Here is a 23,669-nt window from a genome sequence, read left to right on the forward strand (position 1 = left end):
CTCCCTTGCAGTGTTTCCCATAGGAAAACTGTGGGGGAAAAAACTACGCGATACGCGGCGAGAAAAAACTGTTGGAAAAACTGCTAAGGAGCATACACACAGCCGATTTTCCCGGCCAAAGGAAAACATGGCAGTTTTCCTAACGGGAAAAACAATCATGTGTACTAGGCATGAGGCTAGATGCTTTGACAAAATACACTGTAGGCGTGGGTGCACACCATCTTGTCCACCTGATCCAAGGGTTTAATGGCACAGAAAGATGAAGGATTTGGTTACAGGCCCAGAAGATTCTGTTACTACATCTCATGCTACTCCATTTGTGAAATCTGTGAAGGTTAGTATAAAGGTATCTGAAGACTTGTTTTGGTTTTGTCCCACTGAGCCCCAAGACTCTTAATGTCCCTCAGAATACTTGACGTGTGCCTCTAACTAAACTCTCTAATAATTACCCATATGTCAGGTTCTGCACTTTATTCATTTTCATATATTAGTGTTATGAAAAGAACAAAATGCTTTTGCCTCTAACCAAGCTTCAGTCCCAGTCAGGGGATGGTGTGCAATCCTCTTTCTTACAACTTCACAATTAACAAATTATTGTTATGTGCAGATCAAATTATCATGCACAATACTTTGCTTCTAACCAAACTTAATTGCTAATCAGGGGAGTTTTTCCAACCACCTTTCTAATAAATACCCCATTTATAAATTAATGTTATACTGTATTTGGATCAAAATATTGTCTTTTGATCTGCACATATGGTAATTTGAGTTCAAGAAAACATGTAATTATAAAAGTTTTTATTTCTTCAAATAAATAATTAAACTCCTGTTAACCCTAATTGATTTTTTTTGTTTTTTTTTACTGACTTCTTCATCCCCTTCTTTCCTACGCTATTTATTTTGCTTATTTTGTTTTACTTGTATCGTTCAGGTGCAAAGTTTTCAAATTTGTGCTTAACTGTCACTTTATAAAAGGAACAGTTGGAATAAATTAAGACTTGGGGCTTCATTTTGTATGCTTCAATTCCTAGAATAAATCTTTAATGAGAAAAAAAATGGGTGTTAGCAGCTACCCATTTTCAAGATAGAAAAACACATTTATGTCCCAGGACGGTTACATTTAAAAATGCAAGTAATAGATGCAATACAAGTTTGTCTTGATTTGATAAACATGTAATACTTAGCATGTGTTATCATTCAGATAGACATTTAAAATCACACAAGTCTTGTTTCTGGAATTTTACCATAATAACTACATAATACATTAATTATTATAACAGTACATGTAATCAGATATTATTACAAGGTCACATTTAATACAGTACCTGGGACTGGGCATTGATATTGGCTCCTTGCTTGACCAGAGTCTTCACAACTTCTACCTGCCCAGCCAGGGAAGCAATGTGCAGCGCACTGTTCCCTTTCTGAAAAGATATAAAACACTATTATCACACTTCTACTACCTATGTTTCATATAACATTTAAAGCAATCAAAGAAAAGTCTAGTTTTATTGATATTTACCGGTATTAAAATTAATATATATATATATATATATTTTGTATATATATATATATATATATATATATATATATATATATATATATATATATATATATATATATATATATATATATATATACACACACACACACACACACTTACACAAAAGCCATTGTGTAATCTAATGGTCTTAAAAAAAATTCACATCTATCTTCAGCCAGCCTTGATTTTCTATAATTATCAACACGAAAAAATTTTTCCTTGCAACCACTGTATTGCAATGGTACTTGGACAGCATTCTCCCGAACTCCCATCACCAGCTTACTGATTAGTAAATTACTATACATTTGCAAAAGAATTGAGATCAACCATTTTACACTTTCATAATCCAGTGTTTTGCTTTCTAACGCTCAGCAGCTGGCTTCAGGCTTTACCCCACTTTTATGTTCACTTCACTTCCCATTGCCCAGTATTCACATTTCCATCTACCTCTACTTTCCCTCAGTAAGGTTTGCTGATCACAATACTAAAAAGCTAAATATATTACGAAGACTGTCAGCATCTTTATTAGGTTTACACATTTTAAAAAAATGCTTATTACATAATGTAGATTTTCAAAAGCAAAAGGTGTTCCACTAGTGTAGGTTAGACACCTTGGGCCAGATTCACGCAGAATTCCGGCGGCGTACCGTATTGCATTTACATTACACCGCAGCAAGTTTTAGGCAAGTGCTTGATTCACAAAGCACTTGCCTATAAACTTGCGGCGGCGTAGCGTAAATCCGTCCGGCGCAAGCCCGCCTAATTCAAATGGGGTGTGTATCATTTAAATTAGACGCGTTCCCGCGCCGAACGTACTGCGCATGCTCCGTTTTGAAATTTCGACCGTCGACGTGAGTTACGTCCTTTCCTATTCACGGACGACTTACGCAAAAGAAAAAAAATTGAAATTCGACGCGGGAACGACGGCCATACTTTAACATGGCAAGTCTAAAGATAGGCCACGAAATACCAGCTTTAACTATACGCCGGGAAAAGCCGACTAGCGACGACGTAAGAGAATGCGACGGCCGCGCGTACCTTCGTGAATCGCCGTAAACAGCTAATTAGCATACCCGACGCGGAAAACTACGCAAACTCCACCCAGCGGGAAGGCATACGAAGCCTTACCCCTGTCGGATCGAAGCCGTCGTATCTTGATTTGAGGATTCAAACTAAAGATACGACGCGCAAAATTTCTTCTCTGAATCTGGCCCCTTATTTCCTATTTTCTTATTTTTTTAAATACAAGCTCTCATTCAAGATGAATGCTTGGGCATTGTTCTGATGTTGAGTGCAAGACTCTGAGTATGTACAAATCACCCACAATATAGTAAGTAGTGAATTTGCAAATTTTATATGTTTCTGCAGTTTTCATTAATAATCTACACCATGAGTTACTTGCACATCTCCTAACTTTTTAACATATACATAAGTAACTCATATCAAAATCTGACCCACTCACATCAGAAGTAGGCCCACACACCTGCTTCAACTGATGCCTGTACGGTATTTTAATCATTGACCATAAAATAAAAAAGTAATTGTACAGGGATAGGATTTGTTCACTCAGTTTTGTGATCTACATATCCCGTAAATAACATGTATTGATCCTTCCTGCAGACTACACTGCCATTATGCAATACAGTGTGCTACAAGATTCACCCAGCGTGAGTGGGCAAAAGAATGAACAAGTTGATAACACTGTGTTCTTCACCCCTGAAAACATTTAAGCAATAGGGTACAGCAAAGGGCCTGACTGGTTCAGAGTGCTGTCCCACCCCATATAATCCACCCCATATAATCTAAGCTGCTAAGCAGGGAATTAAGGTGGCTGATTTTGAGTCCATTTTTTCTTATACAGTAGTATCGAGGGATAAGTGGATGTGCCCGGATTTAACTTGTGGGGGGTTCATAGAATCCTGGTTAAAAATCCACGAAACTCAAAGTTAGCAGTGAACCCCACTGAAGTCTATGGGAAAGAGGGGTTCTTACTACTAAATGCTGGCCATTTATAAGGCTAATAGGCAAGCTATTGTTGAAAATAGAGAATGGGGAGCTTGGCACTGCAATGGGGAAATTTACCAAAACAAATATTTTTTTTTTTCTTTTTAAAAATATTAAGCAGTGGGATCATTTTAATGCACAATTGTTTTCTAAATTCCAGCTCTCCTATGTACCAATATAGCATTCATGTACTTTTTTTGCAAAAATATCAAAGCTTTCCATTAAATCTACGGACACTTACTTCACTTGTCCTCATCCATGTTTCCAAACATATCCATATCTGCCTTACTTCCTGGTCAGACTATAGGTCATGACACAGGAAAGAGGTCACCAGCTGATATCATTAGCACACACCCTGCATCTACCTTACCATCTACCCACCCATTTCCAGCTGCACATTTTTTAAATGAAATGCAATCAATCAGTGATCAGCTTTCTTAATAAATACACAATATTCAATCAGATTGCATAGTGTATGGCCATCTTTATACAAGTACATAGGAGGGAGTGGACAGAAACCCTCAGCTGTCAAGCCCCATTCACATCTCTGAATAGCGGGAACTAGCATTCCCACATGATTTTTTTTTTGTTTCTTTTTTTAGCGAGGGGGAGGTGTTTTAGAGCATTTTCACTCTCTGCTCTATGCAGTGGTTTTGCACAGAGCAGCCCCAATCCTCCTCTTATGGGGTCCCCCGCTAGCACTCCTGGCCCCTCCCTCCAGTCAAGTGCCCCCAGAGCAAGCAGCTTGCAATGGGGGCACCCGAGCAGGCTCACTCCCAAGCTGCAACTCTGTGTGTTCATTCACACACAGAGCTGTGGCTTGGCCCCACCCCCTCTCTTTCCTCGATGGCTCACTGGCTGTCTTAGTCAATAAGGAGGGAGAGTCCCAGGGGCGCCTAGGCTCTCGTGCACATCGCTGGAATACAATGGGGCTCAGGTAAGTATTAGGGGGGGCTGCTGCACAGAAAAGGTTTTGTACCTTCATGCGTAGAATGTAGGAAGGGGAAAAGCTCTCAGCCTTTACAAACACTTTAATTTCATCTGACTCCTTAAAATTAACTGCTGTTTTTCACACTAGGCAACCACTTAGCTTGCCTTTCTCTAAACATGGCCCTCCTACCACAAGCGTTTTGCTTCATAACAAATTCTATAAAACCTAGCTAATTCCTATTCCATAAAGTATCAAGAAGCAGAGGACTTTGGTTCTTCATTACCTGAATCTGCTTTCTGTTACCATCGTAGGCATGCTAATAATACATTAAGCTGTCAATTGCGCCTATTTATGTGTGTATTCTGTAATGTTCAGTGTCAACATTACACATCATATGTGAGCTAAAATAAAACCTAAAAAAAAGCATATATTACTCATTATCTGAACACACCATAATATACTAGGCTTGTTTGCTATTCTTTTGTTCTTTTTTTATAACCAGAAGTCTGAACAAGTCCTATTTGTAATGTAATACTAGAAGTGACTATAACCGCCATTCCAAGAACGCCTTAGAATTTTCACAATGAATGTGAAGCATTCTCTGATTGGATGAGGTGAAAAGTTGGGACAGTGACTTCATGATCCCCACTGTTTAATCAGAAAATGCTTTCTACTCATTGGGAAAAATGCAAGATATTCTATGAACAGTACCCATGCTAAGCAGGTGGGCTCCTATGGTTACTATGCAGCAGGGTCGCAGCTCTTCACATTCCTTGGAAGATTCTCAGCTTTGCAGCAGTCCTACAGGTAGGACCAACATACCTAATCAAAAAATAGATCCCTGAAATTCAGCTTCAAAACAGATGAAGCCCCAGGTTCTGTTATGTGAAAGGCCAGCAGGAGAAAGAGACAGAGATGCGACTGTGGCGCTAAGGTCTCTGAGATCTGCATGGAAGTAAAACAGGAGCTCTACTTACTCACTTACTTGAAAACAAGAAAACGTGTGGGATCTAAAAGAAAGCGTTCATCATGGGAGGTGACTTTTGAATAAGCGGCACCTTTAACTGTTTTAATACATGTAAATGCAATGCCTAGAGATACATCTACAAATAAAATATATTGTATCATACCTCAGCCCCTCATCCATCCTGTTCTATTTACATTAAAACAAATCGCTTCTTCTATACATTTATCTGTTTTCAAATTTTAGATTTTTTTTTATCTTATAGTACCTTAGTTGAAGAATCCACTGATGACCCTCTTTCCAGCAGTTCATTAACAAGATAGAGATGTCCTTCTTTGGCCGCAAGATGCAAAGCATTGAGTCCATTCTAAAAACAAAAAAACACAATCTAGTCATTTTTTTAAAACAATATTTGTTTTTCTACATATCACTAACCCATCCACTGTGCCCCTACTGAGATGATTGTAAACAAGTGGTTACATACTTTAGTCGAGGGTATATAACCACCCAATAGCCCAGAAGTCAAGCTAAAATGCATATAGTATGCATTGCATGATGTGACTGAAGCATTCTGATTACAATGTCTAACATATGTGCCCTCTAGTGACTGTAAATCAGAATAAGACCTATAAGTACCATATACAGTGCCTTAAAAAAGTATTCATACCCCTTGAAATTATGCACATTTTGTCATATTACAACCAAAAATGTAAATGTACTGGGATTTTTATGTAATAGACCAACACAAAGTGGCACATAATTGTGGAAGGAAAATAAAAAATAGTTTTCAATTTTTTTTACAAATAAATATCTGAAAAGTGTGGCGTGCATTTCTATTCAGCCCCCTTTACTCTGATACCCCTAACTAAAATCTAGTGGAACCAATTGCCTTCAGAAGTCACCTAATTAGTAAATAGAGTCCACCTGTGTGTAATTTAATGTCAGTCTAAATGCAGCTGTTCTGTTTGTTAGAGAAACTTAGTGAACAAGCAGCATCATGAAGGCCAAGGAACACACCACAAAGGAATAAAGTTGTGGAGAAGTTGAAAGCAGGGATAGGTTATAAAAAAATATCCCAAGCTTTGAACATCTCACGGAGCACTGTTCAATCCATCATCTGAAAATGGAAAGAGTATGGCACAACTGCAAACCTACCAAGACACGGCTGTCCACCTAAACTGATAGGCCAGGCAAGGAGAGCATTAATCGGAGAAGCAGCCAAGAGGCCCATGGTAACTCTAGAGGAGCTGCAGAGATCCACAGCTCAGGTGGGAGAATCTGTCCACAGGACAACTATAAGGCCCCATACACACGATAGAATCCATCCGCTGAAAAATCCCAGTGAATGGGTTTCAGCGGATAGATCCTATGGTGTGTACACTCCAGCGGATCTGTTTCCGCGGATATATCTCCCCTGGGATGGATTCCAGCAGATCGAATATTCGCTGACATGCTAAACAAATCTATCCGCTGGAATCCATCCCAACGGATGGATCCGCTGGTCTGTATAGATTCGACGCATGCGTGGAATTCCTTATATGACAGCGTCGCGCACGTCGCCGCGTCATAATCGCGGCGACGGTGCGACACGTCATCGCCAGAGGATTTCGGCGCGGATTTCAATGCGATGGTGAGCACACTCCATCGCAGAGAAATCCGCTGAAATCCTCGAGAGGATTTATCCGCGGAAACGTTCCGCTGGAACGTATTCGCGGATAAATCCTCTCGTGTGTATGGGGCCTTAGTCATAAACTCCACAAATCTGGCATTTATAGAAGAGTAGCAAGAAGAAAGCCATTGTTGAAAGAAAGCCATAAGAAGTCCTGTTTGCAGTTTGCGTGAACCATGTGGGGGACACAGCAAACATGTGGAAGAAGGTGCTCTGGTCAGATGAGACCAAAATTGAACTTTTTGGCCTAAAAGCAAAACACTGTGTGGCAGAAAACTAACACTGCACATCACCCTGAACACACCATCCTCACTGTGAAACATGGTCGTGATAGCATCATGTTGTGGGGATGATTTTCTTCAGCAGGGACAGGGAAGATGGTCAGAGTTGATGGAAAGGGCAATCTTAGAAGAAAACCTGTTAGAGTCTGCAAAAGACTTGAGACTGGGGCAGAGGTTCACCTTCCAGCAGGACAAAGACCCTAAATATACAACCAGAGCTACAATGGAATGGTTTAGATCAAATCATATTCATGTGCTAGAATGACCCAATCTAGAGTGAATGGGGAGCAGGTGTGTTAAATTTGGTGTTATCGCTCTCACTCTCTCATATTGGTCACTAGAAGTTCAATATGGCACCTCATGGCAAAGAACTCTCTGAAGAGCTGAAAAAAATAATTTTTGTTCTACATAAAGATTGTCTAGGCTATAAGAAGACTGCCAAGACCCTGAAACTGAGCTGCAGCACAGTGGCCAAGACCATACAGAGGTTTAACAGGACAGGTTCCACTCAGAACAGGCCTTGTCATGATCCACTAAAGAAGTTGAGTGCACGTGCTCAACGTCATATCCAGAGGTTGTCTTTGGGATATAGACATATGAGTGCTGCCAGCTTTGCTGCAGAGTTTGAAGGGGTGGGAGGTCAGCCTCTTCTAAAGATGATGCACAAGAAAGCCCGCAAGCAGTTTGTTGAAGACAAGCAGACTAAGGACATGGATTACTGGAACCATGTCCTGTGGTCTGATGAGACCAAGAACAATTTATTTGGTTCAGATGGTGTCAAGCGTGTGTGGCAGCAAACAGCTGAGGAGTACAAAGACAAATGTGTCTTGCCTACAGTCAAGCATGGTGGTGCGAGTGTCATAGTCTGAGGCTGCATGAGTGCTACCGGCACTGGGGAGCTACAGTTAATTGAGGGAACCATAAATGCCAACATGTACTGTGACATACTGAAGCAGAGCATGATCCCCTCCCTTTGGAGACCAGGCTGCAGGGCAGTATTCCTAAATGATAATGACCCCAAACACACCTCAAAGATGACCACTGCTTTGCTAAAGAAGCTGAGGGTAAAGGTGATGGACTGGCCAAGCATGTTTCCAGACCTAAACCCTATTGAGCGTCTGTGGGGCATCCTCAAACGAAAGGTGGAGGAGCGCAAGATTTCTAACATCCACCAGCTTGCTGATGTCATCATGAAGGAGTGGAAAAAGACTCTAGTGACAACCTGTGAACTCCATGCCCAGGAGGGTTAAGGCAGTGCTGGAAAATAATGGTGGCCACACAAAATATTGACACCCATATTGACCCAATTTGGACATTTTCACTTAGGGGTGTACTCACTTGTGTTACCAGAGGTTTAGACATTAATGGCTGTTGTGTTATTTTGAGGGGACAGCAAATTTACACTGTTATACAAGCTGTACGCAGCTACGCTCACTACTTTACATTGTAGAAAAGTGTAATTTCTTCAGTGTTGACTTGTCACATGAAAAGATATAATAAAATATTTACAAAAATGTGAGGTGTGTACTCACTTGTGTGAGATACTGTGTATATATATATAGTATATATATCTACAGTTTGTAGAATCTATACCTTTCACACAGACTAAATAATATACATTGATTTGGGTTATTTTTTTTACCAAAGACTACATATTTGCCTAAATTTCTGAAGAATGATTATTTGTTATTTTTTATCAGAAGCTAAGAAGAACTTGTTTTCTTTTTGTAATTTTTTTTATATAGCAAAAAATTAAACACCCAGTGGTGATTAAATACCACTAAAAGAAAGCTAAATTTGTGTAAAAAATTATATAAAATGTAAATTGTGTACAGGGTTGTATGACTAAGTAAGCAATTGCCAGTTAAAGTAGTGCAGTGCTGTATAGTGAAAAAAAATGCCTTGAATAAGGAAGTAAAACCTTCTGGAGGTCAAGTGGTTAAAATGCAATAAATCAGCAGAAGGAGTTGCCCCATTTGAGAGCTTCTACATTTAGAGTGAATATGGATTTTATAGTAAGGTAAAATGTAGTTATTAAATTGTTGATGATACAATAAAACATTTTGCCACCACTGCAAATACAGAGAGGCTGTGCTTAAACAAGCAATTAGAAAAATGCCTAAAACAAGGTAATTAATGCAACTGAAAGCACTGGAGATTTTAGAATATGCGGGAAGTACTATTAATGTCATTACTCAGTGATCTTCCGTCTGCCCCCAGAGGCTCAAAATAGCACTTAATGAATGAATATTTTTAGCATCTGCAGTAACTTTCACATGATGTATCTTTCTGGGTAAAAAAAAGGTAAAGTGCAAACTGACAAGTCTTAAAAAAACATCAATGTATGACTTCCTCATTTAGACACTTGCTTGAAAAAATTTACATATCAAAGGAAACCTTCCCTAAAATGAAAAGGTGTGCTGCCGCTCATAACCACCTCCTAAAATGTGCCATAATGCTTATCCAGTAGCTCCAAAAAAAATGGTCACTGTTTTGAAACGTTATGGCTTTATACTAGACACCTTAGGCCCCGTACACACGGTCGGACCAAACCGATGAGACTGGCCCGTCGGACCGTTTTCATCGGTTCACCTCTGAAGTGGCCGTACGGCCTGATATGTGTACACACCATCAGTCCAAAATCCGATCGGGTCAGAACGCGGTGACGTCAAACACACGACGTGCTGAATAAAACTAAGTTCAATGCTTCCAAGCATGTGTCGACTTGATTCTGAGCATGCGCGGGTTTTGAACTGATGCTTTTCTGTACTAACCATCGGTTTGGTCCGATGGGGCAGCGGTCCATCGGTTCGGTTTTGAAGCATGTTTAGAAATTTTGGACCGAAGGAAACCAGACCGATAGCCTATACACACAGTCGGTTTGGTCCGATGAAAATGAACTTCGGTTCATTCTCATCGGACCATACCGACCGCGTGTACGGGGCCTTAGGGTGAGCAAACTTAGTTTGTTTTATCACTAAACAAGATCATACTGCTCCAATCAGTGTAGCCACTGGTGTGCGCAGCCTATTGCATTAGGGTGTGCACCCCAGAAAACAAACACATGTGTGTATCAGAAGAGCAGTGGATGTGTCAGTAAAGTAAAAATCGATGTCAGAATGGCAGTGGAAGGTATCAGTATTTTCTTTTTAAAACAGACCCCTGATGTCTCACTTTTGAGACAGAGAAAGAAACCGAGGACAGAGATTCCTCAGTCCCTTTCTCTGCAGCCTGCAGTAAACATTATTTGCTACCATTAAGTTAAGAATGAAGACCAGAGCGATCAGTACAGTTTATTTAGAAAAGGAAGGACTGTTAATGACATATTTACCAGCCCCTTCCCCACTCCTGAGAGGAGAGGAGGGAAGCTGGCAGCACTGCAGGGGGAGATGGGAAACAGGGGCAATCTGCACCGCAGAGGAGGATTAGGGTGTGCCCAGGCACACCTGGCACAACCTGTGCGCACGCCTATGAGTGTAGCAATAGTCTCCTTCAATCTTGGAGAGATTTTGGCAGCAGATGTTTCATTCTAATCAGATGCCTCACAGAGCAAGGATTCTTCCTTAGCATATGCATTCTATTCAGGTATTGTGGCTTCAGGGCAAAGTCAAAGACTGAAGTTTGAGAAAAGGTAGGGAGGCCACGGCTGTAGTCAAAGGCCTCTATAAAGACAGAAATTCTGCACATGAACTCTGACATTGTGGACCAAAATGTCCTTACTAGACAGAAAGAATGATCCAAATGTGGCAAAGTGGCCGGCTGAATGACCAGATAAAGGCAGAGAGTCAAAATCAAGGGGCAACAATCAGAGGAAATGGTACCAGGGCCCACCATTGATGTACCCCAATAGAGCTAAAGGCTAAGGCGGAGGCTGAGCTATTAAGCACATATGGCCCCATATCTTTCCTCTTTTGGGCAGCCATCTGTGCGAATAAAAAGTCCCCAGTGGAATAATCATGGCCTCCACAGCAGTGGTGCAGAGAGGAAAGATGCCTTAGTGCAAACACTTGTAGGCTGCTGTAACCCAGGGTCAAATGCTATTAGCGCCTATTAGGGTGCCTTTAGGATAGAGAACCAGGAAATGTTTCTTGACTGGCATCCTGAATGCACAGAGAAAGAGGCAAGCCATGCAGAGACCCCCCTCAAAGTGAGGTGAAGAATGTGCAGTGACAGCTTTTGGAAAGGTGCAGCAATGCCCTTGTGTCACAGGCAGGGCAGAGCACCTGGGGCACCATAAGCGTCATTTGGAGGGACGCCTAAATGGTGACAAGTGCCATCCTGACTGTAAAACCACACTGCTCAAAGAGTTTGGCAGTAATTTTTCACCCCACAAGAGGGCAAAAGTAATGAGTATCCTGAGACTGAATTTCTAATGGACTTCTGCCATGTGTACTTTCCACTCAGTAGAGGGAATAAGAGGAAGGTAACCCCTCCCCAGCTTCCCTCTTTCCTCGTGGCCATACCAACTCAGCAGTCTTCAAAGACTGGGCCCTGCACCAGGCAGACTGGGGCTTTGGACCTGTAAAACACCCTACGTATATGTCAAAAGAAACACCCACAGCAGGATCCAAAGCATAGCAACATTACATGCTGGCCCCACATTTTCTCATCAGATGGGGTCCAGGTACCGTCTCCCAAGGCTCTGCCTAGGAATACACTGATCCAGAAGCTGTATAAAAAGCTGAAGTGGCTATGGTGCACCCTGGTGATGAAGGAAACTTCTTGACAAAAATCTATCTTGGAAGAAATTATTCATAGAAAGCGGGAAAGAGAGAGAGAGAGAGAGAGAGAGAGAGAAAATGTCCGTAATAATAAGGTAAGCTTCTCTCACTAGAGAGATCATCCCCTATGGACACCAACAAAAAACTGACCCTAACTGGAAATGCGTGGGGTTATATGGATGGATGTCCTTACAGGCTTTTTTTTTTTTGCAGCTGTCCAATCACCTAAAGCAGGGGTGTCAAACTGGCGGCTTTTGCAGAATTGCAAGTCCCATCATGCCTCTGCTTGTGGGAGTCATGCTTGTAACTGTCAGCCTTGAAATGTCTCATTGGACTTGTAGCTTTGCAGAAGCTGGAAGGCTGCCAGTTTGACACCTGTGACCTAAAGTTAGCTGCATATATTGCATAGTGATTTAAAAAAGCCATACAGTTCTGTATGATAAGGGAACTACAATTTAAAATGGTTGTAAACCCCTTACATTTACTAGACTGAAGTGACAACTGAGGTGATAAACAGACATTATTTATTTTTTTACATAAGTTGTATCTGTTTATCTGCAGCCCTCTTTTCTCGACAGCCATTCAAAGTACAGAATTTAGACAGCATTTCTTAGCTCCAGCAGGCAGGGGGCGGGAATCTTACTGCACAGCATAGGGTAGAGAGCTGAATGTAATCTGAGACTTGAGTAGAGGGGATAGACACAGTCCCCTCTATATAGTCTCATAGGGAAACATGCAAAGCTGAGCCTCACAATCACCTGCTGTGTGCTGGAGGGCTGCATCTCCTGGGATTGCTTGGTGTTTTTGAAAACTGTCAGAAGTGACTCATGTAGATAGCAGAGAGAGACAACAGAAATCACACTAGATGCTTTGGATCTTTGGATCTATAGAGGTACACACTATAGAGGGATATGTTTTGTTAATTTTTTATTTCTGAGATTTAAAACTTTTTTTGGTCAGGTAAATATGAAATATTGCATAGGAATATTCCACCGCCAGCACATGATTATCACATGTCAGATTTCTTCCACTGAATGTATTTAGAGCTGTCAAGGTCTGAAGAGAGAAGCAATGCTAATTTTGACCTTTAATATGTGTATGCAGAGTACATTGCAATTCTGGCTTATGTGACTTTAAGGCCCCTTTCACATTGACGGACCGTTCGTCCGTTTATTACAAGTCCGTTCACGAACTTGTAATGCATCCCTATGGGATCGCGTCCGTTAGCGGATGGAGCATCCGATAACGTCCGCAACCATCCGCGTCCGTCAGGATCCAGTATTTCGGACGGAAGAAAATCCTATTTTCCTTCCGTCCGGCGGAACGGATCGGATGAAGACGGACAGACGGTCCATCTTCATCCGATTTCCCATAGGGGAGAGCCGAGGAGAGACAGGGCGGTCTCTGCACAGTGTGCGGGGACCGCCCTGTCTGCCGACAGCTCAGCAGGGATTATGGAGGATCCCCGCTGAGCCGACGGACACACACACGGAGCGGACACAAAAGCGGTCCGCTCCGTGTGAAAGAGGCCTAAATTAGAAAATTATCATTAAATGGTAGCGCTTCACACCTTCTAAATGTAGAACTTATAGGTAAAGTCGCATAAGATGAAAGTTAGTTTTTCAGGAAAAGACACATTCACCTCTTTTCAGTACAATACTAGTGAGTAAGACATGCTTATAAAGAAGTGCGATGCTGTCTCTGCTTTTTAAAGTGTATTTCCACTTTTGCATTCAAATTTGGGAAACCCTCACTATATGTTTGTTTATGTGTTCCCATTCACACAGCATACATTAAACATAATAACATAATAAAACAAATATTTCTTACCTTTCAATTTTTTGGGTAATTTATACTGTACATTTAACTACAGTCAATTCTAATCTTTTTGGCTCTATACACCACCACAATGGATTTGAAATGAAACGAACAAGATGTGCTTTAACTGCAGACTTTCAGCTTTCATTTGAGGGTATTTACATCCAAATCAGGTGAACGGTGTACAAATTACAACAGTTTGTATATGTGCCTCCCACTTTTTAAGGGACCGAAAGTAATGGGACAGATTAAGAAACTTTCACTTTTTAATACTTGGTTGCAAATCCTTTGCAGTCAATTGCAGCCTGCAGTCTGGAACGCATAGACATCACCAGACGCTGGGTTTCATCCCTGGTGATGCTCTGCCAGGCCTCTACTGCAACTGTCTTCAGTTCCTGCTTGTTTTTGGGGCATTTTACCTTCAGTTTTGTCTTCAGCAAGTGAAATGCATGCTCAATCGGATTCAGGTCAGGTGATTGACTTGGCCATTGCACAACATTCCATAACATAACAGAATAAGTTCTGGCACTTGACTCCACTAATATACCTAATTCTTTATAGGTTGAACTAGATGGACTTTTCAACCTAACAATGTAACTATGTAAGCTGCGGGGTGCCCTGGGTTCCAGACGCCACAATCGCTTGCTCTATGGCAGCTGGCAGCTCCCAGCCAAAAGCTTCCCTCTGCTCTGATACATATCAGAGCAGAAGGAAGCTTCCCCTAGGTTCCTCCTGGGCTCTGATTTTAATATGCACAACAGTGGCAGCCCAGAGGGACATCCTCCTGCAGTGAGCAGTGTTGTTTCTGAGGTCTATAGGTTTCAAGGAAGGAAAATTGCACTGGGGTAATATAGTGACCATTTCGGGGGGTAAGAGCATATGTCTTGGAGTTGATTTAGGAGTAGAGTTGGGAAGGACTGGGAATTATTATTTTTTTTTTTACATTTCCAAGCCATTTTTGTTTTCTTGGGAAAAAATAAATAAAAAAATAAGTGTGTTCTTTTACAATGATAAATAATATTTCTATGACATGAAGACCTTAATGAAAGATTTCTGAGACTTTATGTAAAGTAGGGATCGACCGATTATCGGTGAGGCCAATATTCACTTTTTTTTAAATATCGGTATTGGGCACAAACCTACCCGATATTAACGATATTGCTTCAAGGGGTTTTACCGGGGTGATGCACGCAGCTGCAGGCATTAGCGCGGACAGACGGCTTTATTGTAATAAGAACTGGTGCAGCTCAGCAGCCACTCTGCTGTTATTACTAGCAACGGGAGGGGCCGTCGCCTTCCACCGCTCGCCCGGGCCCTCCTGTCCCACCGGGAGGCCCAAGGCAAATAAACATGACTTCCGCCAGCTGGCCGAAGACCCGAACAAAGCCGATGCTTCATTCAAGTCTAGGATCTAGTAACCCGGAAGCGATGTCACTTCTCAGGTTACTGGCTTCTTAAAGGTGCCAGTTTTTAAAATATATAAATTATTCAAAAGCACAGATCTTGACGTTTTGAATACTTTCAAGTGCAGAATACTTTCATGTTCCCCTCTGATCTACAGCCACTGCACCTCCAAGTGCATTTTTAGTGCAATTTCAAGTGCACTTTGCACTTGCAGTTTGCACTCGTAGTGCAAAGTAAATTTGCCTTTCGTAAATAACCCCCACAGAGTTAAAATGCAGATCATAACAAATAATCTTTATCAGCTTTTAGTAGCATGCCAATACATAATTCAAATCCGAGCCGGCTGCAATTTAAACCGCCTATGGCTGGCCTAACATTTCTCAAAACTTCCAGATCTGCATAATTGTTCAGGATCTGAAAATATTACAACATGTGTGTCAAAAATAACAGCTAAGGCAGGGTTTGACAAATTTGCTTGGAATCTAGAAGCCAGCTAAAAAAGTTAGGAGCCAAAAAACGCACCGCGTCCCGCCAAGCTCACGCGCAGAAGCGAACGCATACATGAGTAGCACCTGCATATGTAAACGGTATTCAAACCACACATGTGAGGTATCGCCGCGATTGGTAGAGCGAGAGCAATAATTCTAGCCCTAGACCTCCTCTGTAACTCAAAACATGCAACCTGTAGAATTTTTTAAACGTTGCCTATGGAGATTTTAAAGGGTAAAAGTTTGTTGCCATTCCACGAGCAGACGCAATTTTGAAGCGTGACATATTGGGTATGAATTTACTCAGTGTAACATTATCTTTCACAATATAAAAAAAAATTGGGCTAACTTTACTGTTATCTTATTTTTTTATTAAAAAAGTGTATTTTTTCCCCAAAAAAGTGCGCTTGTAAATACGGTGTGACAGAAAGTATTGCAATGACCGCCATTTTATTCTCTAGGGTGTTAGAATAAAAAAATATATATAATGTTTGGGGGTTCTAATTAGAGGGAAGGAGATGGCAGTGAAAACAGTGAAACAACACATTAGAACTGCTGTTTTTTGCTACTCGTAATGTAACCTGTAATGCCAACGGCCACCACAAGATGGCCACTCCTAGATTCCTTCTGTAGGCCTCAGCTTCCTTCTGTGAAGGCCTCAAAGCCGCTGCCTCAATTACCGGTAATTGAGGCCACGGCTTTGCGGCCTTCTGCAGGCCTCAGCTTTATTCTATGAAGGCCACAAAGCCGCGGCCTCAATTACCTCAATTACCGGCGGGCGCGGGCCCGCCGCGATCGCGCCCTACGACGGCTGGTAATTGAGGCCGCGGCTTTGCGGCCTTCTGCAACCCTAAGCTTCACCAGGCGCCAGGTCACAATTTCTTGTCACAATTGCGACCTGGCGCCCCGGATTTTGTCGAGGCCTGAGCCAAGGAACCAGCATTTTCAGCACGAGGTCTGGGAAATGTTCTGAGAAAATGGCCATGATTCAACGCCAAGCGAACACCTGGTTAGATTTGCTGAATCTGACATACCTACTTTAGAACAAGAATGCATCCCAAGTGATGGATATGTGGCTTACAGTTGGAACATAGCATTAACATAACAAGGTGGGCTGAATAGTGACAGGATGCTTTTTAGTTGTAGAAGTAAAATCATGTACTATACCTGATTGCAGGTGTTGATGTCTACTCCTCCTTTTAAATATTCCAGTACCTTATCAACATTGCCTGATCGAGCAGCTTTCAAGAAGCTGGTATTGCTGTCCGACTGTAAGGAAAAAGATACATATACATTTAGTCAATGGCAATTTCAACTAAACATGTTTATGCAATTTACAGAAAGCATCTGGTTTTAAGTGTTTTTCCAAGTTTATTATCACTATTTTTGGATCACACTTTGCTGTTTGCTTTCATTTATCATCCATTGCGGGAAACAGCTTGATGATAGTTAAAGTGGACCTTCACGTACAATTACAACATACAATTATTCTGTTCTCCCTACAACCTGTTATACATTTTAGTACATTTAGTACTTGTAGCTGCTAAATTTTATTCTTTGAAAACTGGGTGAAGATTCTCTTTACATCTGAACTCCAGTAATACATATTTACATTTCCCCAGCAGCCAATCAAGATATAAATACTTACATTGTGCCAAGATGTGTCCAATTAAGTTTGATCCAAGTTGGATCAAACTTAACTGGAAGCACAACATTAAAGCGGAATTACACCCAAAAGTCCTGACCCCCTGACATGCCACATTTGGCATGTAATTTTTTTGGGAAGGGGAACGGGTACCTAGTTTTGACAGGTACCCAGCTCCCACTTCCGCTCAGGCCTAGGCGGCCCCTCCCACCACTTATTGTAGCTGCTGACTTTTAATAAACACAGAAATGGCTGGAACTCCGCTTTAAATATATGACAGTAGCATTTACATTTATAAATAAAATAATCAATCAGCACATTATCATACAAGCATATTGGTGGATTACAGGGCAAAACAATACTACATCAAATATCGCAAGATCCTATCTATAAAACTCACACAACGTCAGAGGCTATCACTTAAACAAATTTAACTTCACTTTGATCATAATTTTTGGAGTTACTTATAAGAATAAAAGAATAGGCTATTAAAGTGAATGTTCGCCAACATTCAGTGAAAAAAAACAACGTTTTCACTTTGTTGATGCTTTTTCAGAAGTTGTAGATTTTAAAGCCACCAGCAATTTTGCACCTTGTGTTTAAATTGGAAGTCCTGGCTATAACTCAACTTAAAACTTCTCCCATCTCCCTTCTAACTCCTATGATAACTACCCTGTAGAAGGAAGATGCTTACACTTACCTATTCTCGGGGTGCTCCAGTCTGGTTACATAATCGTCTATCAACAACCAGCTTCAGGGGAGAAGAGGGACAGCTAAAAGTGGATGCCCCATGGTAAGCCTATGGGTGACGTCACTGCCCAAGCATTCCATCTGTTGTCAACGCTCTCTCCTCTCCCCTGAAGCTGGCTGCTGAGGGAATAATGTGAGCACTAGTGAGGCCAGTTAAGCACCTTTCTTTTACAGAGCAGTTAGTATATGAGTTGGAAGGTGGGAGGGAACAGTTTTAAGCTTAGTTAGTTCTAGTATTGAATGCCACTTTAAAGCAGAGGTCCACCCAAAAGTGGAACTTCCGCTTATACGATTCCTACCTGGACCTGTTTTTGACGGGGACGCGGCCTGATCTCCCGGAAGTTCGGCCCCCCTCCTCCTTCAACCACTACCAGGCTAATTAGAAAGCACAGTGCGGAACCAGCTGTGAAGTCGAAAGGCTTCACTGTTGGGTTCCTTTACCAGGAATGGCGGCAGTAGCACCCAGGCGTTGTTCCGAAAATTGGCTGGGGTGCAAACATCTTTGGCTCCCAGGACAGGAAAGTGCCCTAATATTAAAAGTCAGCAGCTGTTTACAGTATTTGTAGCTGCTGACTTTTCATTATTTTCACCCAGGCTGGACCTTCTTTTTAAGTTTTTTTCCTGTTTCAACAATTTTTATTAACTTTCAAAAAAAGGTACATTAACAGTACTGCCCACACAGGGGCAGTGAATCAATGTAAAACAGCATAAAGTTAGGGTTTACACAGTAGACAAATTCAACAGTCGGTTGTTCAAAACCTATTTAGGGGATTAGAGACTTCTCGAACATTGGGAAAACACAGTCAAGTGTTTTCACCCCTACAAAAGGGTAAAATAGGGAAACACTCAAGGGAGGAAGCAAGGGGGAAGAGGGACAGCAAAAGAAGGAATCAAGGGGGAAAGGACAGGAGGAAAGGACAGCGTAGGAAAGTAGGTTACAAAAAAAAATTGGAAAGGAGGAAATGGATATGGAAAATGGGACAAGCCCTCCCCACCCAAGGGGCTCTGGAGCAGGTGTGAAGTAAAGAACTATAAATAGCTAAAGCTAGAGGAATTCAGGGAAGGTAGGGCATATTAAAGCCAGGTTTACCAAACTTTAAGTAATTAGGGGGCTTTGAGTCTTTGAGGATGCTGGATAACTTCTCGTCAACAAGTGCTCATGATCATGAGCTCTTTGACTTCCGTCAAATCAACATCAGACTTCTTCCAAGCCTTGACTGTCATTTGTTTAGGCCAGGAAAAAGAAAAGAGGCCAATGTCTATTGGGGGGACATCAATACTTAGAGCAATGTGACGTAGAAATGTTATCCAGGGGTCTCACGGAATACTGTAGTAATGTGAAATAAAGTTTTATGAGGAGGAATATTGTAGACCAGAAGGAGATTAGTTTTGGACAGGAACATCAGATGAGCGAGACATCACCTTGTTTACCAAAACCCCTTAAACATCTGTCACTATAAGATGGAACAGCTTTTGCTACAATACAACCTAAATGGAACCTTGTAAAGCTGATTCCAGGATGGCCTAATTGAAGGAACATTTTGCTTTTCTACATTTTGCATCAGTTTGCCTAATTTTTGCTGTTGAATGATTTCAAATGTAGACTTTTGTTCCCCTGTCATTTTTTCCCCTGAAACGAACAGCTTCCCATACCAGTTCAACATGAGCCATGCAAAATACCCATCATTACTAAAAAATATGTTATTTAAACCTTTGGTGCTTTCATCACTGTTTTTATTTTAATGTGTTATCTTTATAATGAATGTAGAACTGATGACCTCTCGGAGTAAATTTATAAGGTGTGTTTTGAACTTCTTTACCATTCTGCTACAGCACCAGAGGTCAGACAGTACAGAAATACACAGCTGCTTGCAATATAATAGTTCTGAATGGGTCCTGCTGGATTAATGCTAAAGGACTCCCTGTCTCCTTGTCACTCCTCATTGTACTAGTTATCTGAGAGGAAATACTGAGATATAATTCCAGCATTTGTGTTATGATAGGTCTCTTGTAGGGAGGAGGTGAGGGGTTATGTCACTTTGAACTGTTCCCAATACCCATTGGGAGATTTTCCTTCACTTCCTGTCTTGAGACACAATAGGAAGGAAGAGGAGATCTCTCTAGTTATCACAGAAACAGTTTGGAAGATTGCCCATCTATTCCTATTCCAGTGACAATTAAAAAATGTTATTTTCTCGACTTTCAACCCCTAGTGACAAACCTAACCATGACTAAAGAGGGTAAGTCTTCCTGGTAGAGACAGACAGCCATCAAGAATCATAATTAAGCTAGCAAATTATAATTATTAATAGAAAAACGACCATTTTCAACTCTTTAATAAATTGCATGCAATTATATCCTGTTCAATGCATTTCATTTTTAAGCGTTACGATCGAGTGAAGTAGTTTATAAAAGCACTCCTTCATTTGTGTGTATCAGGATTATTATTTAACCCCATATTACATAGAACCAGTTATGTCTGTCCCTTTCCCCAACAGACGTTCGCAATCTCGTGTAGCAAAATGTTACTGAATACATTAACTTGTATCTCATCTATATTTTAGAATTGTGCAACTAGTGGAAAATCCTTTGAATCTGCTCTTGGCAAGCGGGTCTTGGATAAGGTCAGATGAGCCATTATGAATGCTTAAATCAAGATACAATTTAAAGGAGACATCGGTTCAGAATCACAGAAGTAGACTTCAGTCCAGCATGGCTTTATACATGGCTTGTCACATGAACATAGTATAGAAAGTTCCAGTCTAAAAAAAATGCTGCACCTTGTGCATAGGCGTGCGCACGGGGTGTGACGGGTGTGCCTGGGCACACCCTAATCACCCCCTGCCAGCCAGAACTCTTTCTGCTCTGCTCTGCCAATGGACACTCACTGGCAGTGACAGAGCTACTAGTGGGACTATTTTGGTAATTATATCATCATTTTTTAATATATAGATTGACCTATGAGAAGGAGGACTACAGCAGCGGAGTAAGCGGGCAGCCGGCCGCATTTTACGATGCTGTCTCTATAGTTCCGGCAGCAGATCCCTTACTGTAGGTGGCGAAGTGATATAGCTGCACTCCGCCCTCCATCCTGTGCCTCTTCGGCTTTTACCAGAGCCAGGTCAGCAGCACCTAGAGGGGAGCATGGCCAAATCTTGGATTGTGGATTTTACATGTGCACCCCCTGGCAACCTCCCTCCAGCAGAGTTTGCCAACCATCCATATCTGGAGAAGCTTAAGCTGCTGTCTGCACCTGTGAATGTGACACAGTGCCGACTGACCAGAGATCAAAATCCCAATTCCTCCCCTCTATGAACAGAAGAGGCGAGAGGGCTACTTCCACCCCCATCCCATGTGTCTACCCCGCCCACACTGCAATCCTAGTGTGCAGCCTTTACCTGAGAAAATGGATGTGTGGGGGGAGATTTGAGGTGCAGCAGCTGGAAGATCTGTGGTGGCTGCAAGATACATCTATGGTGAGTGAGCAGTCCCCCATCTCCCTCCCCCTTCCCCTCTCCCTCATCTGTCCCCTTCCATCCCCCTTCCAGGAGCTGTCCAGTCGATTTCTTCTCCAGCTAGCACTTAGGGACAACCTGGCTTCTGGTGTGCAGGGGGACTCTGCAAGGGATTCTGGTGTAAGGGAGACTCTACCAGAAGTAGAATTGGTTTGTGTGAAAGTTATAATGTCTACAAACTGTGGTATATATACTGGAATTTGCGCAGCTATGACACTATACTGGCAATGGCGGTGACCAGCGACTTATAATGGGACTGTTTTAGGGTGGCAGGCAATTTGGTGATGACACTGGCTATTAGTGACATCAATACAGTAAACGATGATAATACTGTACACCGTACTAATGACACTGGCTGGAAAGGGGCTAACTGTTCGCCTAACAACGTGTACTGTGTCCTGCTTTTACTTACTATTCTGGCTATTTTCTCTCCCTGATTTTTAGGGAGAAGAGTCAGATGACTGTCCCTTTGGACACAGAGCTCTGTGGTGTGTGTGTGTGTGTGTGTGTGTATGTGTATGCGTGTGTATTTATATATATATATATATATATATATATATATATATATATATATATTTATATATATATATATATATACACACACACAGACTTGTATTTGATGTTCTATTTGAGGTGCACACCCTAATGCAATAGGCTGCGCACGCCTATGACCTTGGGCTTTTTGGAGCTGATCACTCTCCACTATGCTGAACTCATATTGGCTTAATCAGTTAAGCAGAGAAAATCATCCATCAATTAAAAAAATCATAGCGTCCCCAAACACCCACGTGAGCAAATCCTTGCTACCTGTAAACAAGATCACTGACACAATTTTTTCTGAAATGTCTTGCTTTAGCCTGAAAACCTCTTTTTCATTTTGCTTGCACAGTGTTTTAATAGTGCAAATAAAATATTCATAATTTTCCCAACAGCTTTTATCTTGAATGACCTGATTTCCATATTAAGCACTAAGAAGAGGCGACAGGCAGCAACTAGTATTGGAATGAGCCTGCGCATTGATAGAAGCAGCTTCAGACTAGTTCTAGTTCTAATTGCTTGCATTAAAAGAGAAGTATGAAGTATGTGGTTTGAAAAAAACAAACCTACATGCTCACCTAGGTGGATGATGCTTCCATCTGAAGCTGCATTTGTCCCCTGCTACCTCTTAGGCCTCGTATAGACGGACGGACTGTCCGCTGAAAACGGTCCGCCGGACCGTTTTCAGCGGACATGTCAGCCCGGAGATTTCTATCTGATGGTTGTACACACCATCAGACAGAAATCCGCGCGTACACGATATGCTGTGACGTGGTCGCGCCGTCGCCGCGACGATGACGTGGCGACGTGTGCGGCCCTGGAAGTTCAATGCTTTCACGCATGCGTCGAATCACTTCGACGCATGCGAGGGATGGCGGCCGATCGGACATGTACGGTGAGTCTGTACAGATGACCGAACATGTCCGACGGACAGGCTTCCAGCGGACATGTTTCTTAGCATGCTACAAAACATTTGTCCGCCGGAAAACGGTCGGCTGGACAAATGTCCGCTGGAAACCTGTCCGGTCGGCCGTACACACGACCGAATATGTCTGCTGAAACTGGTCTGCGGACGTGTGTACGGGGCCTAAGACTTAAAATCAAGCAATCAAAGACTGCTGATCACTCATATCTCCGTCTTCAGTGAGTATAAAGCCAGTGACCCAGGCCCCGACTCTCTGCTCTGCCCCTCCAGCGTTCACTAGAGTACTGAGCTGTGGAAGGGTCAGCAGCAGATGTCTCAGGTCCGTCAGCGGGACGATGAGAGGCTGAGCCAGCTGTCGGTCAGGCATCTGGGTGAATCCCAACATTAAAGTTGGGATCCCTCCGGAGTCTGGATCAGCCAATAGCAGACTTTAGCCCGCTGTCAGCTGATTCTGGATCACAGAAGTTAAGAACA

General features: G+C 42.0%; 1 protein-coding gene across 32 annotated transcripts in view; it reads right to left on the reverse strand.

The window, feature by feature from the left end:
- ANK2 (ankyrin 2) overlaps positions 1-23,669 on the reverse strand; it is a 711,894-nt gene that overhangs the window by 232,174 nt on the left and 456,051 nt on the right. For all 32 annotated transcript variants that reach the window (XM_040328781.1, XM_040328751.1, XM_040328698.1 and 29 more), the window contains exons 2-4: positions 16,991-17,092; positions 5,711-5,809; positions 1,326-1,424 (exon numbers count right to left, since the gene is read on the reverse strand). In XM_040328781.1, coding sequence (XP_040184715.1) covers positions 1,326-1,424; positions 5,711-5,809; positions 16,991-17,092 — 300 coding nt within the window. The remainder of the gene's footprint in view (positions 1-1,325; positions 1,425-5,710; positions 5,810-16,990; positions 17,093-23,669) is intronic.

This window comes from Rana temporaria, chromosome 1 (assembly GCF_905171775.1).
Source record: "Rana temporaria chromosome 1, aRanTem1.1, whole genome shotgun sequence".
NCBI classification, from domain to species: Eukaryota; Metazoa; Chordata; class Amphibia; order Anura; family Ranidae; genus Rana; species Rana temporaria.